The sequence below is a fragment of the Rhodnius prolixus genome, unplaced genomic scaffold (assembly GCF_049639745.1).
Source record: "Rhodnius prolixus isolate KJV_2025 unplaced genomic scaffold, Rpr scaffold_13, whole genome shotgun sequence".
NCBI lineage: Eukaryota > Metazoa > Arthropoda > Insecta > Hemiptera > Reduviidae > Rhodnius > Rhodnius prolixus.
In genome coordinates, this window is record NW_027411583.1 from 6,553,751 (window position 1) to 6,579,102 (window position 25,352).

Genomic DNA, 25,352 nt, shown 5'->3' on the forward strand with positions numbered 1-25,352 from the left:
TCAAGCTCCAAAAATGCAGTTACTGGATGTTCAAGATAAAAGTAATTATGATATAATATAAAGCATATATGAAGAAGTTTGGCGGCAAATTTTACAGAACAATTTAGTCAGAAAACTTCACTTAATATTCAACTATAAGGTATGTTTAAGCAGAAGAACTGTTTGCCAAATTTTTCCTCCAGCATTTTTTACTGCAAGGATTATTCAATCCTCCGTATCTCAATGCAGTATGACCAAATTGGTCTTAGTATAAGTAGAGGCATAGAAGTCTTCTTTTTTTTTCTTCAAATTGAGGTTTGAGCATCCGTCGTGCAGTCTTGCAAGACGTTATTAGTGTTGGTTAGTTTCTTGTATTTTCCGTCTATAATGGAGACTCCAGGTACAGTCCAAGGTAGCCTCATTTGTCCCCCCAGATGGCGTAGGAGTATTTAAATTTCTTGTTTGAGAAATGTATTCACGGATGGATTTCTTTTCACGGATATTATTAACCAGTTTTACTCTTTTATCTTCTATTTTCTTCTTTTACTTCTTACAACGACTTAAGTCTAGGTCTAATGGCCATCTTCAGATCATATTATTGTTTTCAGTAGTTATCCTTTTAATTTTCTATCTTAAAGATTATTTGGTGAAAAATGTAATTTGGGAGAGCATTTAAAGTGAATTGTTTTGAGGTTAATCTGTACCAGTCTGTAAATCGGCGGTACGAATGAGGATGTTAAAAATTCTTGCAGTTGATATCAATAAAAGCAAAAAATTAATACGATATGTTTTGGAAAGATGAGGTGATAGAAAAAGGAGAGGGAATGTATACATAAGGATAAGGTTGGTCAGCTGATGCCTCCTTTTTTGGGTGGCGTTTTTTAAAGAATAACACAGCCGTCGAGGAAACTCTGCAAACGGGGAAAACTAAGTGCATAATTCATACGATTTAGTGGAGTTCGTTAGCTGGGCAAAACTTGCGCACTCAGTCAGGGGCGTAACGCGCACTTCTCTCCCCCCATTTCTCTCTCTCTCGTCCGCGTTTCTAGCCACTTTCCCTACCTGAGACTTAATTTACGTACTCCTAAATTGAATATCAAGAAGGCCTTGACTTTCTTGTTTTACGTTCCCCTTAACTTTTACATTCAATACCAATTTGAGAGTATAATAAAGGCAAGGTGACTCTTTATCAACTTTATTACTTAATACAGCTTTCGGTAAGAAAGGTCTCCAACACAGGACCTACTTAAAGCAGAATGGTCCTAATCATACCTTAGGCAGAAGACAAGTTAACCTGGTTAACTGCCTAACTGGCAAACACAAGATGGAGTAAGACGTATCAAGTAGAAGCGCCCTCATTAGAGAAAATGTGCTTTTATTACTAAGCGCCAGTTGCCGTAGTTGTTATTAAAGCCACGAATGTTGTATTCCAAAAAAAAATTACTGCTACAATAACTGCGGTGTACTTTGCTGTTTTAAACACTAATTTAAGAACAAAAGAGGTTTATATAGTAGAGTATAAGCGGCAAATGCTTGGATACCGATAAAACCGCAAGAGAAGAGGTTGAACAACTCGTAAAGGAATGAGATGAGAAAAAAATGTGGACCTATGAAGAGTGGAGACTTCTGGTGAAACAAAGGCAGAACTGAAGTGCTTATATTGTGAGCTGTTATGATAAATGGTGAAGGCAAGCTCCGTTTGGAGCATATTGCAAAGAATACAGGGAAGAGATAGTGCCCAAGAAGATGGATAGACGTTGATCAGGATAAGGGAGAGGCCGAGAATGACAGTTGTAAGTAAATAAACGGAAGGGGGAGAAACCTTTTGATTTAAAAGGTTGCAATGATTCGGCCTAAAGTAACTATCGCTCGTGTCATTACACGCCCAGTGAATTCCTCTTGTTAAATTTTGGAATTGTGTTTTCTTTAAGGATATTATTTTACTTGAGCAATAATTTACAGAAATTGAAATTCAATAATATTTTATTGATGGGTAATGTTTACAAATAGTCTCAATTACAATCAAAGCATACTAATAAACAATTAACAAAATTTGTTAATAGTTTAAAATAATTAGATTGCTTTAAAAGCAAACGTTGATATCTGGTAGGGGACGACCTCTGCAATGGTACTGCCAACCGTACCAAGCTGACCAGCCCTGTTGCTGTTTGATTTGGACAGCACACCTCACACTGGCTCTGATGTCGTCTGTTCTTAAATCTGTGGAAATTAGAATATTTTTAAAGATACGTCTAGGAAGATATACTTGTTATTTTGATAAAACTATGTTTTAAATAAACGGATAAGCATTCGGTTGTTAAATTAGAAACAAGTAACGTATTCTACAAGATTTTTGGAGCATGCTAAAATGAGCATCCTTGCTCAGAGGGTATAAAAAAGAGGTTGCACGGAAGAGGTACCACTTTGCAATTAGAGCCATAATTCTGCGATGGTTGTACTATATTACAATTAATTATTAATTATACCTAAAATGTAAAATTCACTATTCAGAGGTATCCGGTAGAAGTAATTATTGGATAGCACTGCTGGGCTGCTGTCTACATAAAGTAACTTCATTACTGATTAAAACTTGACATACGATACGAACTATTGTCGTGCAAATTACTGAACACATTACATAACAACTTATAATAGATACACTATAATATGTGTTTCTCAAAATAGAAAACATCCAAATTTTGCAATTTAATTTTTCACCATTTGAACTTTTGTTTATCTTTTCCCTAGTATGAGAAAAAAGATTGTAACTCAAACGTTACATTATTAATTAAGTTCAACTGTAAATTACAACAAGTGTATGAAAACTAGTTGACCTCTAGACGCTAGAACTCAATATTATCTGTCGCATACTTCTCAATACAATGAAAATGTTAATTTGCAATTTTAGTAGCTACATATTGGAACAAGGATTATAAGGGACATCCTGTCAAGAGTACTTTTTATATGTTCGTAAAGTTATTTTCTTTTTTTAGTGTTCCTCCGTTTGCTCAATTACATAAATCAGTTTTACATGTATCTTAAAGTAAAAAAAAAAAATATGTACCTTCACATCTGACGTGGCAAGCATGTCCAGGTCTACCGTTCATACACCAAATTCTATCATTGATCTGTTTACAATTAAAAAAAGAAAAAAAAAGATATTTCAATTCCATATAATTTAAATAATTTTTTGCCGCTACTGTTGTTGGTTCAATAAAAGTGTAAAAGAAGATAAATTTTAGTAATATTAATAAACTGTCGGCTTCTATTTTTCTGGCCTTATTAATAAATATAGTTATTTATTGAAATTATTTAAGTGTTTATTGATATTTAAATTGAAATTTATGCCTACTTTTATGGCCGCTCAAAACTTACTCCCAAAACACATTTTGATTTTTGATCTGGGAAACTATCTTGAGTTTAGTGACACAGACATCATCATCAATTAATTGTCCTACGAACGGACGCAGTGTAATTCCCTGACACCTAAGGGATCCTCTGTAGTCGCAGTAGATTTGATTATTTACAATCTACAATCTATCCTTCGATACATAGTTTTTAAAAAAAAGAAGATTCTAGTACCAAAGAGGAGTTTAAGTCTTTTTGAAAGTTCTACATAATTTTTCTGAAAAATTGAAGCCTCTGAATTACCTCCGCTAAAACGAATTTTTTTTTTTTATAAAAGTGAAAAATAGATAACATTTATAGATGAATATTTTATGTCATATTATTATTTATATCAATCGCCATACCTGGAATAGTCCATTATCATAGCTTCCGTCGTAGTTGGGGCCACCTCTGGCTCTGGTATTTCTGCCACTTTCTGCTTCAATCAGGCATACCCCTTTTTCAAAATAAAAACAAATCTTTTACATAATTGCATACAAAAATATTTTGTTTGTAAAAAATTATACATAAAAATAAATAAAATAATAATCTAGTGAAAAGAAAACACACACACACAGAGAGACGCCTTTAGAGAGCATTTCTGCCCCACCACCACTTCTGGAGCAATTTTCGATTTCACTGCGTGTACTCCAAACAAACAAGAAAAACAAACATTGACGCTGCTAAAACTAACACTAGGATCCACACAGGGTGCTTCGAAGTTGAAAACCTCTAGTATGAAGCATTTACTTCATAGGCTCGCGAGCACTCACTTTTTCGAATAATCTAATTCCATAGGGTTTTTTTTGTTTGTTTTAAATTAGCGAGCAAATCTTTCCAAAAAATTTTTTATGACTATGGATATTTACTTTCTGCCAATTGTCTGGCTTTCTATTTTTTGAAACTTAATGTACAAAAAACAAAACTCCTAGATCTACTTAGTCATCATATTACTTCCATATACAAAGGAATTCAAATCGTATATTTCCTGTTAACTCGATACTCGTTAATGAATAAAATTAATCAGTAGCTAGAAGTGTATAAGGTCTTCATATTAATGATTAAAATCAGTAAAATTCTATTCCAAATAACGCATGATTAGGTTTAGTGACTAAAATAATTTTATAGTTAGAAGTTATATGGTATAATTAGGCTATACGCACTTAATTATACATTATCATTTTCAACTAGGCAAAAGTTTATTTCAAACAGAATGGGCGAACAGTAGGCAACAGAAGCTGTACTAAAACAGGACGACCCTACAGAATATATTCGGGATAAGAGGGGAACTGCTTGTTACTAACGGGATGAATTCCATGCATTGTAAATGAGAAACTGCTAGTCAGATCCTGTGTCAGAAGACATCCGGGCTAGATTTAGTAAGGACGGGATAAATAGGTTTATTATTTCAGGAAATAAGAGCTACTTCCTCCCAGACTGTTTGGAATATTTCCTGGTTAAAATATGACAGGGAGAAAACGTTACCTCTAAGGAGATGTCCTCTATGTTTCATTTCATTGAAAACAGGCTGATAATTTATTACTAAATTTATGTATAGCACTTCCATAAAGTGTAATAATTTTATGCAACATAAAAACAAAAAGAATCTTGGTAGATTCTTTCTAAGAATCTAATGTATCTAAGTAGAAACTTGCAAACCATTGCATATTATTTTGCATATTAGCCGATGCGACTTACACTTTTACGTGTCTAGAACGTATTTTCTTATGTCTTGGAACAATTATAGAATTTTTAATTTCAATTTAGTTTTGATCACGGATTGTGGCATTAATTTTTCGCCTGGGCCATTTTGGAGCTGATAAGTTTATGGATTCAGTGTCCAAGGTAATGGATAAGTTTATGGAATTCACGCCAAAACTTACTGTGGAGATTATATGTGAATTTTCGCCTGAAAGAAAATGCTAGGATATTTGTTCATAGCATCCTGAGTGGTCAGGCGTATTTTACTCATTCGTCTGCCAATTATACTAAGTTTTTATATGAGTCTAACAATTTAACCCTTTCTGCCAATTAAAATACGTGGGCTACAAAAAATATATTCTCAGATCTGCTTAAAATACACCATCATTCATATCTGAAAGGTGTCTCTTTAATTAAGTAGAAAAATAAATATGTATAAATTTAAAACACATATCCCCCCATGTACGTGAGTATGTAGATAATGATACTTTTCCAAATTCTTTTTCAAAACGACATATTTCACTATTTACTTACAATTAGCCAAATCGTGGCGTGGAAGTCCTTGCCTAGCCAATTCCCGCGCTAGACCGCATCTAGTGAACACCCTAGCTTGTGTGGCGCCAAGTAGGGCGAAAATAGCCAGTAAGAAAACAGCTTTCCTAAATAAAAACAAGTTAAAAATACAAATCAATAGAAATATAAGTATAATTCAAGTATTTCCTAATTTTACTTACATTTTGCGAATGAAGTTTGTTTGATCTGATTGATCTGAAACATGTTGTAACTTATATACCATTTTTGTCCATTGTTGTTTTAAGTATGTCGATAAACTTTTGATAATTTTGATAAATCTTTAATAAGGCAAAAAAATTCAATAAATGCAAATTATAATTTTTATTTAAATTGACCTTAATTTAACCTTTTCTTTTTTCTCAGTACAATTTTTATTGAAATCAATTGGTTTTTTTTGAGCTAAATGAAAAAGTTCGATTAGATTTGGTAAAGTGAAGAGGATATGATGATGAAGGAACATCTTAATGATTACTTGTAGCGTGCAGTCTTTGGACTGTTAGGCCTCCAACATTTTGCTCTCCTCAATACACGTACATCATTTAAAAAAAAAAAATTTGGAATCGTGGTAAAAATGCACTGATTTTGCCAGCGCGTTCCTATAAGTTTTCAGTCTCTTTTTATGCCGGTACTTCCAATGGAGATTATATTTACGGCTACTGTGCGTGGCCAAAATTTTTTGCTTGGTTTGAATGGCACGGTGCTAGAGCGTAACATGCTACTACCTTCATCCATCTGCCAAACCGTCCCATGTCCACACAACACAATGAAGTGAATTCATTGTATAGTAGATTATCATTAGTACAGTGTTATTCCTAAATCAACCTTTTCTTTTGTCACGCTTTGATGGTGTTGAGCATTGCAGAAAGATTTTTAGTCAATTTGTATTTCTTGACCTCAATGCGAGGGTTCGTTCTAGAGAGGGCATCCGTCAGGAATAATCGTTCTATGACTATCATCGCTGTTACCGTTTTTTCCTTGGCATTCTAAATGTGGCTCATTAACAGAGTAGTAGTTCCTGAATCGACTTCAACCTTTTTAGTCCTCTTCCTAAATTCAGTGAGAGTTGCCTCGAATTTCCACTACTCATAAGTAGGATACATAAAATGAATTCTAACACAAGCTTAAGACTTCGCTCATCAGTTACCATCCAATCTTGCTTTTAACATACAACAATTCCATCAAGTTGAGTGGACCGCTAAACTTCGAGACCTTTTTAAATGATCAAACATGATCTTCGTCGCGAAAATTGCATCCGGTTTAAATAAAAAAATATTATTTTCTTTTTTTTTAATGGTTGAAGAAAAAAATATATTCGAAAGTGTAAACACTCTCTCGATATCTATTTCTTTAAATGTTAATTGTACCTATTTTTCGCACACCGTAGATACTTAGCCATATTCAATTTAATTGCTTTATAACATCGTAAATACTAAATTAAGACCCAAAAAATTTCCTTTAAATTTCCCAACGTGAAGACATTTTTAAGGAAATTACGTAAGTCGTTTGATCTAAAAGTAGTGGTGACCTTCGAGCAGTATCGCCAGTGTGACAATGGCCTCTTATCGCAGCAACTTGGAGCAAAAAAACAAGAAAACACTTAAAAAAAACACTCGTTTGTTTATTTATATTTGATATAAATAAACTTATCACTAAATACAAAACTTTAATTATACTCAATACTTTTCTTCTTATTTCAACAAACCAACGGAGGTAAAACTTTTCCTTCACAATTCTTTGACCAATCATGGTATACTTTGGAATCCTTGTACTATAAGAACTTGTGCAAACTTTACTGGGTCCAATGCAAATTTCAGGGACAAGATCTGAAAACATAAAATGTAATAAAAATTAATAAACCTGAAAAAGCAAACAAATTCTCTGGAATTTAAATGAAATAGCATAGCATCTTAATCTAAAAACAATCTGAATATTTCAGATTGCCATCAGCTCCTCTTTTTTCAGGACAGCAAACAAACATGATTGTTTGTCTAAAAATGATGAAATATATTTAATTAAACAGAATTAAGTGACAAAGAGCAAACGTTGAATATAAAAAATACCAGTTTGCTAAAAATTGTAATACTACTGCAATGGAATTACAATAACTGTAGCAACCTTATAACGTTATACCTACAAATAGAAAGTTTAAACCGAAAACCAACATGGAATATTCTGTAATCATAGGTTTCATCATTATTTGGCCATCCTCCGATGACCGTGGTGCTCGTGTTCTATGGTGTTAGTGAGACAAACCCCCTGAAATAGATTAATCGTTTAAAGAAAGCTATCGGCATTTCAAACGAGCTAAAAGAAAAATAGTTTGAAACAATTTACTTTTAAAAAAAACTACTATTATAGTTGTTCTATTGGAAACCCTTGCTTTTTCCAACGCATTTGCTAGTTCACATTCGGTTTGTACTTCAGCTGATTACGGTTCTGTGAAGGTGCAAAAGTGTTACTAATAGTGATACTATCAGATATGCTATCATTTCTATGTCTTGACTAGAATAGTCTAAGAAATTCACTAAAAGCCCATTCCCTTATGGGGTTCTTTAAATATCCCTGGCAGTGACGGTCTTTACTTATTCATCGTTCCTTTAAGTTAAATAAGTATCAATAACAGTTTTCTGATATCAACCATGAATCACGTTCCAGGCATCCTTTTCTGATAAACAAAACAAATTCTTTTTGTCAACATCCTTGAGTAGTTGCGAATAGTTGTTGTGTACACTTTAACCAGGAAAAATTTTCTACAAATCGCCATTATCAATTTCAAAGAACTTTAGTTGGCCCTTTTGGGGAAAATTTAATTCTGTGAATTAATAATTGAATTCTGTTTTAATTCTAGTTATCCGTATTTCTTGAAAATTGTAATTCCAGCGAGGCACTTCAAAAAAAAAAAAAAGAAAAAAAAAAAGAAGCTTGGGGAATCCTTGGCACTGAAAACCAAAAGTGGTTTTTAGTTTAAAGTTTTATCCGTAATCTTTTAACTGATTTTAATTAATTTTTGACAATTTTAATTGAATCAAACAATTATTTTATCAATTACCTACCCGTTTTATCCAAACCTCCACAAATACAAAATTTGTATCTTATCATTAATTTCTAAAGAATAACAAAACCAAGAGCCAATTCTCAAAATTTCTTCTCTTCTCTTTTGCTCTCCTCTCTTGCTGTCGCTCGATCTTCCGTCCAAAAACACCTTCACAGCCATTCTTTCTCAAACCTTCTAATAAATAATTTTAGGAATGGTCTCTTACAATCTTAAAATAATGTAAATAATTACTTATTGAATACTGGAGACATGAAAATTAAGAAACCCTTCATTAGAAAAAAGTTTACTAATTAAAAAGATGTTTTTGAAATAATGTAAACTATATTACATTGTTTGAAAGAATATATACCTACGAAATGGAAGATCAAAGTTAATTACAGTAGTGGATTAATGATGCTAGTTAGTTAAATGCTGTAGAGTTGGGTCTAAGTTCGTAAAATGTTTTTCTTTGGATAAAGAGCCCAATCTTCAGCTAAGAAACTACATAAGTTATCTTATGAGGAAATAAATTAAATAATGATGATAAAAATTATTCATTTTACGTAAATTCGTTTCCCTAAATAAGTTTTTTCCAGTTTTTTTCACCTTTCTCTGATGAATTTTAACGAAGTCCTAATGAATTCACTTTGGAGTCGTCTCCAATACATTCACTAAAATATTGCATAACAACTTCTTATTCATCTCTTCGAATTACCGAATTCGATGCTTTCTGAACTCCTCTGCTTCAACTTCTCGTGACTTTTTTCATGTTTGTGAAGGTAATTAAACTCTGTGATATTTGTTTGTTTACATCAAAGTTATTTAAATGTCAGATAATCTGCTCTAAGGCTATCAGCATCCAAAGTTTGTAAAGAATGTACAATAGATAATTAATAAATTCAGTTTATTTATTCCAAAATTATTGCAAATAACAAATTCATTTTACAATTTGACCATTTATAAACAATGATTTTAGGAACTAGCTTTCCTTCTTCTTATTCTTCTTCTTTTTAACAAACCAATGGAGGCAACTTTTTGCCCTTACATTTCTTGATCCAACCATTCCATGCCTTGAATCCTTGAACTTTATAAACTATTTTTGCACAATTCATACTGGGTCCAATGTCATCTTCAAGAACAAGATCTGTACACGAAAATAAATTAATAGAAAAGATTAAAAAAAAATTGATTTCCCTAGAATTTAATAAAACATTAAGACGTAAATCTGGATTACTACCTGAACATTTCACATTACAATCACCTCCTCTTTTTTCTGGATCACACCATATATGATCGTTTATCTTAAAAAAAAAATGATAAAAAAGTTAGCAAATAATAAATAAGTAGAAAATGCAATCATTGAATCATAAAAATACTGATATCACTTCGTTAAAAACTGTTATTAGGCTAAGGAACGGATTTTTATGTATTTAAAAATGCCAAATATTTAATTAAAATATGCATTTATTTTCGTCAATTATGTGGAAAATATGTGATTTTCTTAAAATATTTTCTGGAATATTTAAGTAAAATGGACCTTTTTTTTTATGAAAATGGAATTTGGGGGGGGCAAGTTATAATTATTTATACAAGAAAAGAACATTTTTACAATTTATAATAATTTATTAGGTACAAAATAATTTGTTTTTACAAGTTATAATGATTTATACTACAAAGAACATTTTTACTATTTATAAAAAGATGTGTTAAATTTTCAATTTTGAAAACTTCACTCTTCGAAATTGTTTGCAACCACATGAAATATCAAATGTTGGAACGTAAAGTGACGACGATCTGGGCGTAAGATGGACTTGTAACGACTAAAAGAACGTTCAACATCTACAGATGTTATAGGTGCCTTGCTGAAAGAAGTTATCTCGTTGGTTGTAAAGGGTACACGATGTTCTGAGGTGACTTCTGTTCCACTGATAATATCAGAAATCTGGCAGATGGTCTCCCACCCTTTGTTCTTCCTCAGTACTTCTACCAGTTTTGATCTGATCAGATCTCCCTTACTCCCAGGTATTCCTTCCACCTTTTCGATGACTTTTTTAACGTTGGACACGTTTTCTGTCAGTCGAGCATTTTGGGACTCAAGTTGGGTAATGGCTTGTGCAAGAAATACGCAATTGACAGAAATGAATGCAAGGTCGTTCCTTAAATTAGGTTTCTCGAATAAAGACTTGGCTGTATTTATCGCTACCGCTTCGTCTTCGAGATGTGAAAGGACATTCTTGATTTTATTGTAGTTTTCATAGTAATACTGAGCTGCTTCCAGCCAAGTACCCCATCTTGTCAATATTGGTTCTGGTGGAAGGCACAAGTCTGGATAGAGATCTTTTAGCATTTTAATGCGACTTGGTGCTTTTAAGAACACTTTTTTAACCGAGGAGATTAAGGAATCTACGTCACTGAACAAAGATCGGACAGTTTCTGCTACTCGATGCAAGGCATGAGCAATACACGTCACATGAATTACCTTAGGATAAAATACCTGAATAGATTGCCCAGCCTTGACCATGTTGGGGGCAGCATCAGAGAGAAACAAAAGAACTTTTTCGTTCAAAACTCCACTGGGCCATAGGATATGCATTGAGGCATCGAAGAATCGTGAAATGGTGGAATGATTGCATTTTTCGAGAACCTCACAGTTCAAAAGGAATGGCTTTGAATCTACATCAGCATCACTGTCAAGTTTTCCAATAACTGCATTGGCAATATACCTGCCCTCAACGTCAGTGGTTTCATCAATTGACACCCAAATCGGTCCATCTTTGATATGTTCTCGAATTTTGGTTAGTGTATCTTATAGATATCTTCCAGGTAGTTTTTCCGCAGAGTGCTCTCTTCACACATTTTTTCCCCAATATAGGTCTCTAAGAATCCTTTGAAATGAGGATTTTTAAGTTTGTGGAAAGGGATATCTGCTCTAACCAAAGCCCGAAACAGATCTGTACTCAGAGTAGACTTACTTGATGATGGAGATGTAAGGAAGGCTTGATAGGACGTCCTCTCTTTCTTTCTGTTTTTATTCTCTATGTGCGATCCGGTGGCAATATGTTGGGTGACTTGGGAACGTTGAGAGCAAGAAACGCGCTTGTCACATGCTGTGCAGTACAAAATGTCTCCATCACTTCGAAAAAGTTCTGCTGGAAACTCGCGAAGATATTTAGCAACCAGTTGTTTGTTTGAGGCCGATGTTCGTGGCATTTCACCCAAAAAAAATACACTAAGTGACCGAACGAAATGAATTGGACACTTCAACGAACGAGCTGAAAGAACAGACAACGTCAGACAACTTCAAAGAACTAACAAGTGCCCGTCACTGTTTAGCAGCATTCTGTGTAAATTACAGTAACCATTGTACCCACTGTGATTCACGGCCCTACAGTCTGTGGTTCACAGTTCCTGTCAACCACCTCCCAATTATGAAAATATGCCCAAAATGAAAAATATGAAGAAATATGTACATATTTTGATTAAATATGTAGAAATATTTATTTATTTTAATCAAATATGTATAAATATGCGATAACATCCAAATATGTGGAAATATGTGAAATAAAAGTAGACTCAAACGGCTTAAAAAGTGTCAGTATGAATACTTCTAGTTGAAAAACGTCTGTAAATTGCCTAGAAAAAAATATGTAAATACATACGAATCCGTTCCCTTGTTATTACTGTTGCAAATGGAAGCGTTGCGCTAGGTTTCAGCGAATAACTGGGAAACTCTACTCCCGCAACAAACAAGCTATCAAGCACACATAGACTAAAACGATATCTTTAGAGAGCAACTTTACCAACTCTTCTTTGCCCGTGCTGTTCCGGAAAAAAATGTTTTTAATCAAAAAGGATGTGAACGAAGTTTAAATATAATCTTAAAAGCCATTTATGGATATAAAAAATATATAAAAGTTAAAAATGCAATCTGCAAGTTCAGACTTTAGGATGAGGGATCTGGATGACACATTACAATTCTGTTCAATGGTGGTCAATTTTACACAGCCATACAATCTAGTGTCCCGAAAAGACCATGGTTTTCCAGATATACGTAAAAACAACAATACGAAGTTTGTTAGCACAGTCATTAGAATGAGGTTTAACCACAATTATTCGCCGCACCATCTAGCCAGGGTTGGGGTGGAAACATCTCACCAGTGTTCCTGTACTTCTGGAGTAATAGCAGACGCCAACCATCTAAATCCTGGAATGTGCTAATAATACTAAAGGAAGAGAACGTTTGTGGAGGGCAGTAATAGCGACTGGATGTCCGTTACCTGCCAATTTAAATACTATTCTGGCAGCTGATGATGGCAGCATTTACACTGAGCTCTTTAAGTTCATTACAAACAACAAGATAACACTGTAAATATTCAATATACTAAAGAACCTTCGAAAGAAGAATGTAAATGGCTGATTAAAAAAAAGGGGACCTAAAATCGATCGCGGTCTTTTCTCTCCTTTCTCAGAAATACAAAAGAAAAATCTCATTTGATAATACTTTATACGCAAATAAGCTATATTTTACCAAATTTTTTGAGTAGCAGGAACAAACTATTTTCGTGAAAATGTAGATGAGGAAAAAGCCAGCTGTAAGTTATTCTCATTTTCATGTTACAAAAAACTTCAAGGTTAACGAGTCTCCCGAAATAATGCGTTAACAACTTTACTGCTAAATTTGATCAATCAAATTAGCTGTGAACATACAAAGTTTAAAACCAAAAAACAACCAACCTGAAATAAACCATAATCATAGCTTCCATTTTTATTTGGTCCTCCGACGGCCGTGGTGTTCAGTGAGCTTTCTGCTTTAGCTAGACAAATCCCTGAAATTAATCATACTATGTTCAGCATTTAAAAAAAAAAAAGAGAGAAGAAAATATGTAGTTAAAATAAAATTTAAAAACCTAATAACCACACTTACAGTCTTTTAGTTGATCTTTTGGGAATCCAGCATTTTCCAATACATTTGCCAGTTCACAATCGGTGAACACTTTGGCTGAACTGACAGTAAACAGCAGCAATAGTGTTAAAACTAGATTTGCAATCATGTCCGTATATGATCAGTGAAAGCTAAATACTGCAAAAATAATGCCCACGTTGGTCTATTTATACACCCTAATCATAAATTGTAACTGATTGTTCAATTGGATGGTTAAAAAAAAAAATCTGTTATTTACAGTTTTCTTTTATAAAATCGGCCATGAGTCATATTCTAGGCGTCATTTCCTAACAAACAAACAAATTAATATAATACCCTCCTGAGATTTCTAACTGTAATCAATATTAAGAATGGATTATTATCTTTCACAATTTAAAGACAAATTGGTTCAGCCAATTAAAAAAATAATAATAATTCTTAGAAATCAATACTCTTTTAATTTCGGTTAACCAATTCTGCTCAAAACTTGGAAATCCATTAAGGCTTTTAATGTCTTTGATGTTCTTTAAAAACGTGACAAGTGGGTGGGTTAATCTGGAGCGCGTGCTTTGGCAAGTGAAGAGGCACTACAGTAATTTTCCATAGCTCACTACCAAATTTACAAAGGTTCATTGTTTCAGCTTTAAATTATTTTATTTTAATTAGTATTCAAGTTTAATTTTTTTTAAAAAAAAAACATTAATAAAATCAAAATTTGGCTTCCAAAAGAAGTAAGTGTGAGGAAAAAAAATTGAAATTTATCGTAACTACAACACAGTTGAGAAAATAATGAAATCCGAAATCAAAACTTTGGCTTTACGACAGAATTGTTCTACTTAAAGTTGTTATTACAGCGTTTCTTTTTTTTGGAATGCACCTATAATTGTACCAAATCGCGGTCGTGAGCGTGGTCGTTGTGGTCGCTTAGTGGAACGCACCCGGAGTGATACGAGTCTAACCAACAGTTCCCTGTTAGCACTTAAAGGAAATATCAAACTTAATCTTACTGTGATTTTCTAATTTTGAGTTTTATGGTGACAGACCATAGACAGACGAACGCGCACATTATACAGTCCAATTCTAACACTTTTCTTTACGTTCAAAGGACCTTAAATGTGACTTACCGCTCAAATACTCAAAATTGAACATTTCAGCACGATTGCAATACTTCTTTTATCTAACTAGGTAGAGAAAGCAAAAAAAAAAAACAAAAAACTGAAAATTATAACTCAAAAAAAACATTTGGGAAACGCTGCGTAAATGACGACTACTTTTTCCATGAACACCAGGAAAAATATTAAATTCGTAAATAATGGGAAATTTAGAAGTTATTTACTTTTTGGGGGCAAAAATAGACTGAAAAGAGATAAGTTTTAAATTAATGGAAACGTTTAAACAGTATTTTATGTTCTGGTTAAAATGACATTTTGATATCGAATGTTAACTTTTTTTTTTTTCTCAATTAGTAAATTGAATATTATTTACCTACGTAAATTTAGTTCTGAAAACAATAATTATCTAGGCATTTTTAGTAGTATTGGTACGTAATAATTTTCTTATTGTTCAAACAGTGGACATAAGCACAGTGTGTAGTAAATGTTGAAAGTGATCTGTTTATTAACTAACTATCTTATAGTTTTCGATGATAATTGTTAGCAAACAGCTATTTCTTAAGACATCGCTGAGAACATGTTCTTTACCGGGAAGGTGAGTGAGATAGAATAAAATGTTTTATCGTTTATTAAAGTAGGTTGATAATATACTCAATGTCTTTATTTGTAATCTTTTTCTTTAGAAGAGTTATGAAACCTGATTGTGTTTTTGAGATACTTGAATGACATCAGTTGACAGCAATAATTTTTTAGAAACATTATATTACTTGCTCTCCACCAGCAAATGTAGGGTAGATTTTTGAGTTTTACACGGTAAACTCCTGCGATATCAGCGGGTATTCATATACTAAACACCTAGAACAAACAGCGTTAGTTGTTGGATGCAATCATTTGATTGAACTACTTTAGATCTCTTAAAAAAGTTGGATATTTTATTTAAAAATAAAAAAAAAAAACTACAAACTTTTATGAATAAAACTGGGTAGTCATTGATCCTTAATTAGATTAAAATAGAAAAAAAAAAAGTCAGCATTCTTTTCGGCTTCGGTAATCAATAAAAAATAATTAAATAAATAAATTGCAAAAACTGGATATAAAGTTAAATAGTTAAAGAAAAACGTGACCGAAAAGCACTACAAGTACACTAAACTAAGCACGTGATCACTAATGTGAGTGGCAGTGCGCCAGTTGTTGAAGCCACATTATGGCTAGGTTCGCAGGTCGATTGTGCGTTGTAGGAGGACATCGTTCTGCGGCAGTTCACCAACAATCACACCCTAAAAAGGTATTTTCTGTTCTAGAACAAAAATAATTGTATACCTTTATGGGTATACAATAGCAAAATTTTAGTTATGACGTATTCTATGTCATGAATTTTTTTTTTAATTTTAGAGTAAATTTATTTTGTTTATAAATTTTTGTTCTTTTTGCATTTTCAATGAAAATTGGGGTTTTCTACTTTCGAAAAAGTGATTTTTAGATATAAGACCGTCTACCCTCTTTCTGTGTGTGTTAGTAAATATTTTAATTGGAGATTAGTTTTTAATTAAGTGAAGATTTTTTTAAAGGGAACTAAAGAAAACAACTTGTAAATCAAGGACATATACAAATTTTGTTATTTAATTCTGAATTTAATCTGAATAAAAAGACTTTGGTTAAAATTAGGCAAGTATGCATTGGGACTCCTGCTCTGGTTTCGAAGTAACATCTTGTTCCGCTCTTCGAATCTTTGGATCCATAAAACATTAATCTTTTAATTAAGGGATGTATATTACTATTTATTACCACGCGAATGTGATAGTATAGCTATAAATTCCCCTTTTTATTTGTAATTCATACATTCCCATTTTTTAAATATCAGTAATTCACGTTTTAAAGATCTCCTAAGTAAGAAAACGACTTTTTCTGGGGGATTTTTTTTTTTTTTTTAATGGCCAGTGTGTGTATGCTTGTAAGAGTCTGAAAAACCTCAGGAAAACTTTAAATTTTTCATTTACGAAACCCAATAAGACCTGTCCAGAAACTTAGGACGAAAATTCCCTCAACCTGGAAGTATCTGTTTACTTAAATGTTCATAGATTTCTTACTTTTACTTCTTAACTAATTTCGTCATACAAAAGAAATGATTCATTTTGAATTATACGCTGAAAATGTTCAAGAATGATACCGAGGGCTGCTAGTTTTCACCGGAGGACGAGACGCAAATAAAGTTCATAAGTGTCATTTTGTAGTGATAAATTAAATTACGTTAGTTATCTTACCAGGAAAAAAAATGCATAGGTCAATGCTATTGTTATCGCATTTTCTAGCTGCATTTTGTTTTTCTTGCTACGAGTACATTTTTTTCAATTATGAGATTCAAATTCGATTTACAGTCAGGAGTTCTTTCTAAATTATTGTTCTAATAGTGTATTAGGTTTAATATTATGGATTTTGACATCAAAAATTTAAAGTAAGACATTAAAATGTATCGAATTTTATAATTTCTTCACTCACTTTAAACAAATTAAAACTAAAAGATCTATTCATAATTTCTGTCTTTTAGAAAACTTGATTGCAAAATTCACAAACGCATTTCCAAAAAACTATTTTGCATGCATTTTTGTCAGGTAATTGAAAAATGTTATTTAGAGTTGTCATCTATATTAAACTTTACAGAGAGTTACTTTGCTGTGAAGTATCTTCCAACATGATCTTTTGATCTTTTTGAATTTTTGAACATATGATCTTATTTTGTTATATAAAACAGATAAGTCCGATATTTGGAGGAGTTCGGTAGGGGACCCTGGCTGAATCCTAATTTAATTGTACTAAAAGTAGGAAATCATTGGAAGAAATCAAATTTAATAATGCAAATTTGTATACAAATCAGAGTATTAACCAAAACACTAACCTGGAATATACCAAAGTTGTAGCTTCCTTTTTTTTATGAGCACCTTTAATGGCTGAAGTATTCAGTGAACTTTCAGCTTCAGCTAAACAATCCCCTGAAACAATTTTAAAAAAAAAATTGTTTAAACTGTTTCCTTGCTTGCCTGAAGTTTCAAGTTTCAAGCTTGTTTCAACCCCAAACTTAATGTACATTAAGTCTGTGCATTACATGTAGATGGATTTTACCTCCACTACAACCCGTATAGACAACAAATCCGTTTTAATCATTTATTACATCAGAAAAAAGAAATTCGGTTAGCCATTTCTTCAGGTAGTAACGATTATCGAATACTTATCACAGAGAACTACGGTAAACCCACTTCAAGCGCAAAAACACTCTGGCAGAAAAGAGAAGGAGCTACTAATTAAATGTTTTAGGACAATCAGCGGCATAACCATTTTCTTTTCATACCTTGATTTTATTATTACGTCCATCAGAGGCGATGATTGGTTTTAACAAAACATAAACCTTCCTGGGATACATTAGCTTTTCACATATTCATGGGCAAGAGCAAACATAGTACAATACCCGGCTAAATTGGCTAATGAAATTAGCTAGAACTAATTAGGCGTCCAATGACATTTTAATTTGACATCTACGCGTAAATGATTCCAAAACTTTCTGAATTTGATTTGAAATTCGAATTGAATTCACTCAGTACTTAAGAGTTATCCAACTTATTATTCCGATCTTAGGGTGACCTTCATTCAAGTATTTTTATTCTTTTCTTTTTCTTCCTCATTTACTTTTCAAGTACTTCTGCACAACCAACAGATTTGCCTATTGCAGATGCTAATATAGTTTAAAAAAAAAAACTGCTTGTCACAACTACCAACTTTTACTGTTCTAACTGGAATCCTTTAGTGGTTTTTGCTTGATAACAAAATCAAAATCATTTTTCCTCACTTCTTGGGAAATCGTAATTCTAAAATGCTAAATATTGTTAAACAAGTCCTAGATAAAATATTTGTAACTCAAATGAAAATTATATTAATTACTTTATTAATAATACCAATATTTTTTGCAATTGCAAGGTGTGCAAACGTTGGGAATGGAGAAGAATAATGGACACAGATCCATCAGCCATTGCTCCCTACACTTGGATTATCCAGTTCGTCTACACTACTATTTCACAAATCTTTTATGATATTTATAACTTCTTCTTGCAAAGTAAGTAGAAACTAATTATTTACTTGTTCTTGATTCTTTTTTCTTACAAAATGGATGCGAAAAATTCCCTTTATATAATTTATTGAGTAATTTAACTTTTAAACCGCGTTTATAATGTGAAATTTTGTACAAAAAATTAATCACAATATGTAGAAGATATGCCCTAAGTTCATATTTATTTTATCTGTAAACATGTAGTCAATTACGGCGGCTTTTATTTCGCTTTGGAAGGGATTGTGGCCTTATTAAACTGGTAGCGAAAAGCATGTGGTTCCATCACATGGTAGCGAAGGGTTTGTAGTCCCATTAGGACTGGTAACGAAAGCCTCGTGGCCCTATTACTCTGGTAACGCAACAGAATGTGATTCCATTAAATTGGTGGAGAAGGGATTGTGCCTCAATTAAATTTTTAGCGACAAAACTCTACATATTTTACTCCAATGCGTACAAAACACAATCAATTAAGGAAGAGAGATCTAAAAGCAACCAGCTGGACTCAAACCCAAGCCGTTTCCTTCGATTGTCTGATGATGCTTTATGTACATATGTAATCAAAAATTTACATATTTACATAATTGTAATTGACCACTGAATGCAGCAAAGATACTGTGGAAGTAAGGCGGCACGGTAGGCAAACGATAAGAGGCGAGGTCCACAAATTGGGTTCAATTCCCGGTTTTGGATTTCATTTAATGGTTTTGTACGAGAAATGTGGTTCAATTCCCTGTTTTGGATTTCATTTAATGGTTTTGTACGAGAAATGTGGTTCAATTCCCGGTTTTGGATTTCATTTAATGGTTTTGTACGAGAAATGTATCAGTGAAATATGTTTGCTAGTCGCCTCCGTCCGTGACACCTAATTTGGTAATTGGATGTAAAGCCCGCCTTTTTACAAAGCATTAGTATTTTGCACTGCGACCAAACACGTCCATTACGCCTTGCCACCTTACCAGGTGACAGCCATTCAAACCTCCAGGAGATGAGAAACCTCACCTAGGTTCTCTTAGGAAGTTCTGGGAAGAGCGACGGGAGACGGCAGTTAGAGATACTTACCGTTCTCTCTATTACCTTCCCAAGGTGTGAAGATCGCTCCCACAAATTAAATTGTTAGTAAAATTTAAAATATTCAGTAGAGAATATTCCTCACTATATTCTAGAAACTTGTTATTATTTTTGTTATATCAATGTGTTAGATAATGGGAAAAAATTAACTTGTAGTGGTTAGTTGTAGCACTGAGATCACTCCCGGGCTTTACCTAGATTTGATTTAGCATATTATCAAAGAAAGAAACAGTGAATCAAGTTACATGTCCGCATCCATTAAAGCCTTCCAATCGTTCGGACTTGAAGCCAGCCTGAAAAATGCACTTATATAATTTTATTTAACAAGTATCAACCTCTTAAATATGAAACAAAAAAAAAATAGAAAAATGAAATATGCCTTCTCCATAAAAATGGCAGCGCAGTTATTATTACACAGCGAAATGTGGAGAAAATTGATATTTCATTTGGTTGTATGGAAAAAGAGATTTTTTTTTTTTGACAAATGTCAGAGCGTAAACAATGGCTTGACAGACGTACGACTTACTAGCGCTTGAAGCGGCTCCAACTGTATACCACCAACAGTGCTGCGGAAAAGCGTTCCAGAATTCTACCAACCATTACTGCTTCTTTATCCAAGTTAAAAGATTGGTCATGTCACAAACATTACTTTATTTAAACTAACTTTCTCCTTCCGGTTTGCTGTCCAAACTCTAGAAACAAACAAAGAGAATGAGGCTGTGATTCATTTGAATATTTATTAGATTTATTTACTAAAAGGCTAATTTTTAAAGATACATTCTTGAAAACAATTTCAGTTTTATATAAAATTTAGTAATAAATGAACATATTAAGAAAATTTTTAATTAAATATCTATAGGGTTTTATTATTATTTAATTTAAGGCCCACCAACATCTAGGTCACAGGCGTCTGGAGCTTTTTTCAGAGCAAGCCGGCCTTCGGGCAGTGTTTTCTCGTGACAAACGACGCTCAACATGAGCGTATGAAGCTCCGAAGAGAAGTTCTAAAGGATATCCGTGTGATAATCCAATACGATAATTCTCTCCCTATTTTATTATTATAAAAAGGGGCCCTAAGCAACAGATGGTCCCTATCTAAACCAATCGAAAACCATGACGAACTCCTTCATTCTCGATCTTCACAATGGTTACCTTTAAAGCTACCAGTCAGTTTCAATAAATCATCTTTTCAAATACGTCAAGCACAAGTTAACAAACTAATCCCTCTGAATGACATTCCTTCCTAAAGATCCTCAGCCTGCATTGTGCAAAGTGAGAGCATTACCCAGGGAAGTGCGCTATGGATTCGGTTCTCTTCGCTCTTACGAGTGTAGACAATGTTCCCCCTCTTGCTTCAATCCTCCACCACACCACAGTAGTCTAATAACTGAACAAAACTCTTCATTAACTAAACGGTTTGTAGTTTATTAACAAATCTAGTTTTTTCTTCTTTTTTTTAAGCATTTCATTTTTCAAGGAAGGAAATCTAGATTTTCCAAACCGTTAAGTCTTCACTTTAACCACACAAATTAATTCTTGTCCAATGCTGAATAAATAATTGAATGCAATATGTTAGTTAAAAAGGTACGATTTAACCTAATCTTATCTTTCCCAACGTAAAGGGATAAAGTTGATAAAGAAAATGCAAAATTGATTTTTGAAATATTTATTGGAACAGTGGTTACAGTATTTTTTTATTTTTTTACAGAATGGAATTGGAGAGTGGCTGAACAAATAGAACTGCTTGAATGGTTAGAAGTTGTAACAGGAATAAAGTTCCACAGTTTGGATGAAGTATGGAAACGAGGTGGAAAAGCGCTATGTTTTTTAATACAAGAACGAACTAATTCAATCACTGTTAATAAAATCACCAAGTCAATGTATTCAGCGCATTACCTAGCCATAACTCAGTTAGGGACACCAAGAGTGAGTATGTGCAAATTTTTTTTCCAAGTTAAATCCATATATTACAGAATAACTTAAAAAGTATTGATTCACAAAAATAAGTAACGAAACCCTCTTTGGCGTTATGGTACATTAAATCATTTCCATAAAAAATAATGTATAGATTTAATTTAATACACACAGAGCATTACAATTCATAAAATACGTCTATTATGACCATTTTATTTACACTAAAGACGATTTCAATAGCATCTGAGCACTAGGAAACCTTATGCCTTAAGCTCTTTCCCCTGATGCTGACATTAAAGCTTGTATCCAAAGTAGATTTATTTGTGATGAACCACAAATTCCATAAGTTCGAGGCCAGAGAAGAAGCGGCTTCTCGCCTTGTAGCAAGCCCTGTCCCATTTCCTTAGAACATAGTCGTATTTTAAGTGTTACGTTGTCAGTTGAACCGAATATTTAGACGTTTTTCAAGTTCATGGTATTTCTTTTCCTTACTAATTAGAAAGAAATTAGTAGAGTTTTGTCAGAAGTCCTTCCACTAGAAAAAAAAATAAGAGAAATGAAACTCTAGGTGTTTTCTCCTAGATAAAGGAATTAATAAGTAATTAGTAATAATGATAACGATAAAGAGTACAACTCCTTAGATAATTTAGTTGATAGTTACGAAATTTAAAGTCATTATTAACTTTCCAGCTTAATTTTAAAGTACTTAAAATTATTTTGTTTTTATTACAGGTATTCAACAAAAAAGAAGTATTAGAGCCCAAATTAAATAACGCTCTGGAAAAGAAATTTAGAAAATTTCTGAAAAATATAAAACAAGCTCTAGATCTTCTCCAAAGTGTAGGAAGTTCTGGTTATAGAATCAGTGAGGATATAGTCGCCAGAGGAGTAGGTTTGTATGCAGCCTATGTCGGCCGTAGAGGCACATTCAGTATCTATTCCATGATTGATAACAGCTTAGAGGGTGTAATTGTGGAAATGAAAGGTCTTGGAGAAGCGGCCGTACTTATAATCGGTGGTGAACATTTCGACGGTAAAATAAGACTAGAATACAAACAGAAAAGGGGCAAAGTTTTGATCAGTTATATTGTTGCAGAAGTTGGACAGTATCAGTTGAAGATTTCACAGAATGGTTTCCACGTTCCAGGATCACCGTTTGAGGTGCACATTGAAGACGCTCCTGTTGGTTATAATGGGAAATTTGGAGCAGCAGAATGGTATGAGCCTGCTGAAAAACTGTATCCTAAAGTGTCGAAAATGTTCCAAATTAATCTTGAGAGACCTAGGTTTAGTACTAATTTTGAACAAATCAAGCGCTTAAGTTCTAAAGAGTCAATGGTGCTTCAAAGTGACAGTCCAGAAAGAAAAGCTTTGCCATTGTTATCGCCGCCTTCTTCGCCAAGTTTAGAGAAAAAGCTAAATAAATTAACTGATGAGAATCAAGCAGCGAAATTATCAAATGTTGCCAGTAGTTTAATTTTAGCAAGAAAATTTACAACAAAACTTAAAACACCATTTGAGATAAATCTAGAAAATTTCCATTATTTTGATAATATAAACGCTTTACCCAATGAAATGTCCAATTTTACAAGTAATGAAATCGACAGTTCACTATCGCCATTACATCATGACCAGAAACTCATATTAACCATGTCAAGCGAGAAATTGCAAAGTTGTCCCAATTGGATAGCAGTCGGCCAAGTGGATAAAAAAGCGCATGAACTCCATCAACTGCGGCGTCAATCTGTTCCACCGCCAGCTGCTGGGAGTTTCAACGTGTGGTCCTCCATGACGGCCTTTGGACCCCCGTACAAATCTAATCCGGCTGCCAACTCAATCTCCACTAATAACCTTATCACCACGCCTCATACTACCAACACCACCGCAACGACTTCCACTACCACCGTTGCTACATATATCTCGCCTGATGGAGCAGCTTTCCCAATTTCATTTAATCAAAATGAGACTTCTTCTTCTTTCAAAAACTCTTTCAAAACTACATTTGAAAATAATTCCTTATTAGATAAATCTTTAATAAATAAGGATATTGATTTTCAATCGCCTAATGATAGTTTCAACTTTAAAGACAATTCTTTTAACAGTATGAATTCTATTGAACCCAATTCCTCAACTATTAATTACAGCAATGATTGCATTCCACATGAATCTAATGCAGTTTCATTGAAAAACAACCAATCAACATTAAATTCTTCATCACTTTCGGAAAAAACTGAAGGAAGTGATAAATTGGAGAGTTCAAGCAGTGACGAGACTTATAGATCGTCCCCAAAAGAAAGAGTTATAGAACTGGCACTTAAAGCAGAATACGAGTATACTGTTTTTGTACCTAAAGCTTCTCAGAGGCGGAAATCTGAAAACAATGATGTTGAGGAATCTATTACTCAAGAAGAATCAAAATCAACTGAAAATTCTGATAGTACTAGAATAAAATGTTTGTCAGTAGAAAACCAAAGTAGAAGGAAGGAAACAGAGAATAATAAAATTAAAAGAAACTCAAAAACCAAGAGAAGAAGTTCTAGTGTTATGTCTGTTTTAGAACCAGGACATAATCAAATAAAAGAGAAATACAATCTGAGAAGAACTCAGTCGGCTATCAGCAAATTTAGTAGTAAATCCGTAACATCGGCTATTAATTATCTTAAAAATAGAAAGAAAATTTTAATAAGAATTGGTGAATATGCTAGAGATAGTACAGAAATAATTAAATCAAATAAGTCCGTAAAAAAGTGGAAAAAGTATTGGGACGGTTTGCAGTATGAAAAAAATGTATATAATTTAGATAGCAAAAATTGTTCATTAGAATTAGATGGAATCGTAGCCAAAGGTAAATATTTATTTGAAAATATGTCACAAATAGGGCAATCCCTAAGGGCACTACCGGCTAAAATCCAAGAAGTGAACAATGAAGCTGAGATAACTCTAGAAAATATCCTAGTTATATCAGAAGAAGATCCAGAACGTATTCAAAGGTTTCAAACGGCCAAAAAGATGTTTACCAATTTAGAAAATTCCACAAAAAGAATTTATAGATCTTTACCGACTAAATTTAAACAAATCGAACAACCTGAAGAACATAGAAAACGTTCAAATTCAGAGTGTATTGCTTCTGGTAGAACAGTTTCAGAACGTTTCCAAGTAACCGATTTGTATAAAGATATTCATGAAGGACTCGGTGCGCCTGGTATTCCACACAGATTAGCTGTACTAGCATCATTGAGATCTGTAGAACCTAAAGAAGAAATTGAACTACCTGGCTTTTCTTCGCAATATCCTTACATACCGACTACACCGCAGAACCAGTATGTGCACCGACCTAACATCGAAACACTAATACCCTGGGGTCAAATAGTTAGTGTAAACTCATAGAAACTTATGTTAGATAATTGTAAAGAGAGATGTGTATATCAATGTCAGCCATATTAATTTAACATTGCTACTAATGAAAACTGCCTGTATTATATTGTAGTATTTTTGGCCTCAAAAATACCTTAATAAAATAATTTAAGAATATTATAAATTCATAAAAAATTAAGGCAACCTTAAACT

General features: G+C 33.1%; 2 protein-coding genes across 6 annotated transcripts; one reads left to right on the forward strand and one right to left on the reverse strand.

Moving 5' to 3' along the window:
• LOC141448019 (uncharacterized) lies at positions 1-25,316 on the forward strand. Of its 5 annotated transcripts, none has more exons than XM_074116031.1 (4): positions 1-139; positions 18,674-18,809; positions 21,580-21,797; positions 22,518-25,316. In XM_074116031.1, exons 2-4 carry the CDS (start codon positions 18,704-18,706, stop codon positions 25,170-25,172), a joined length of 2,979 nt encoding a protein of 992 aa, XP_073972132.1. In that variant the 5' UTR covers positions 1-139; positions 18,674-18,703; the 3' UTR covers positions 25,173-25,316. The 5 variants fall into 5 exon arrangements, with proteins under 5 accessions (XP_073972132.1, XP_073972130.1, XP_073972131.1 ...); XM_074116029.1 differs by lacking the exon at positions 1-139 and adding an exon at positions 13,991-15,992; XM_074116030.1 differs by lacking the exon at positions 1-139 and adding an exon at positions 13,991-15,302.
• Positions 1,945-13,777, reverse strand: LOC141447842 (uncharacterized). Its single transcript, XM_074115721.1, has 10 exons — positions 13,599-13,777; positions 13,409-13,500; positions 9,912-9,975; positions 9,694-9,818; positions 8,690-8,745; positions 5,802-5,918; positions 5,602-5,726; positions 3,732-3,823; positions 3,044-3,107; positions 1,945-2,199 (listed from the first exon to the last, which is right to left on the reverse strand). The coding sequence occupies exons 1-10, from the start codon at positions 13,723-13,725 to the stop codon at positions 2,063-2,065; spliced, it is 999 nt and encodes a 332-aa protein (XP_073971822.1). The 5' UTR covers positions 13,726-13,777; the 3' UTR covers positions 1,945-2,062.
• Positions 25,317-25,352: the final 36 nt, after the last annotated feature.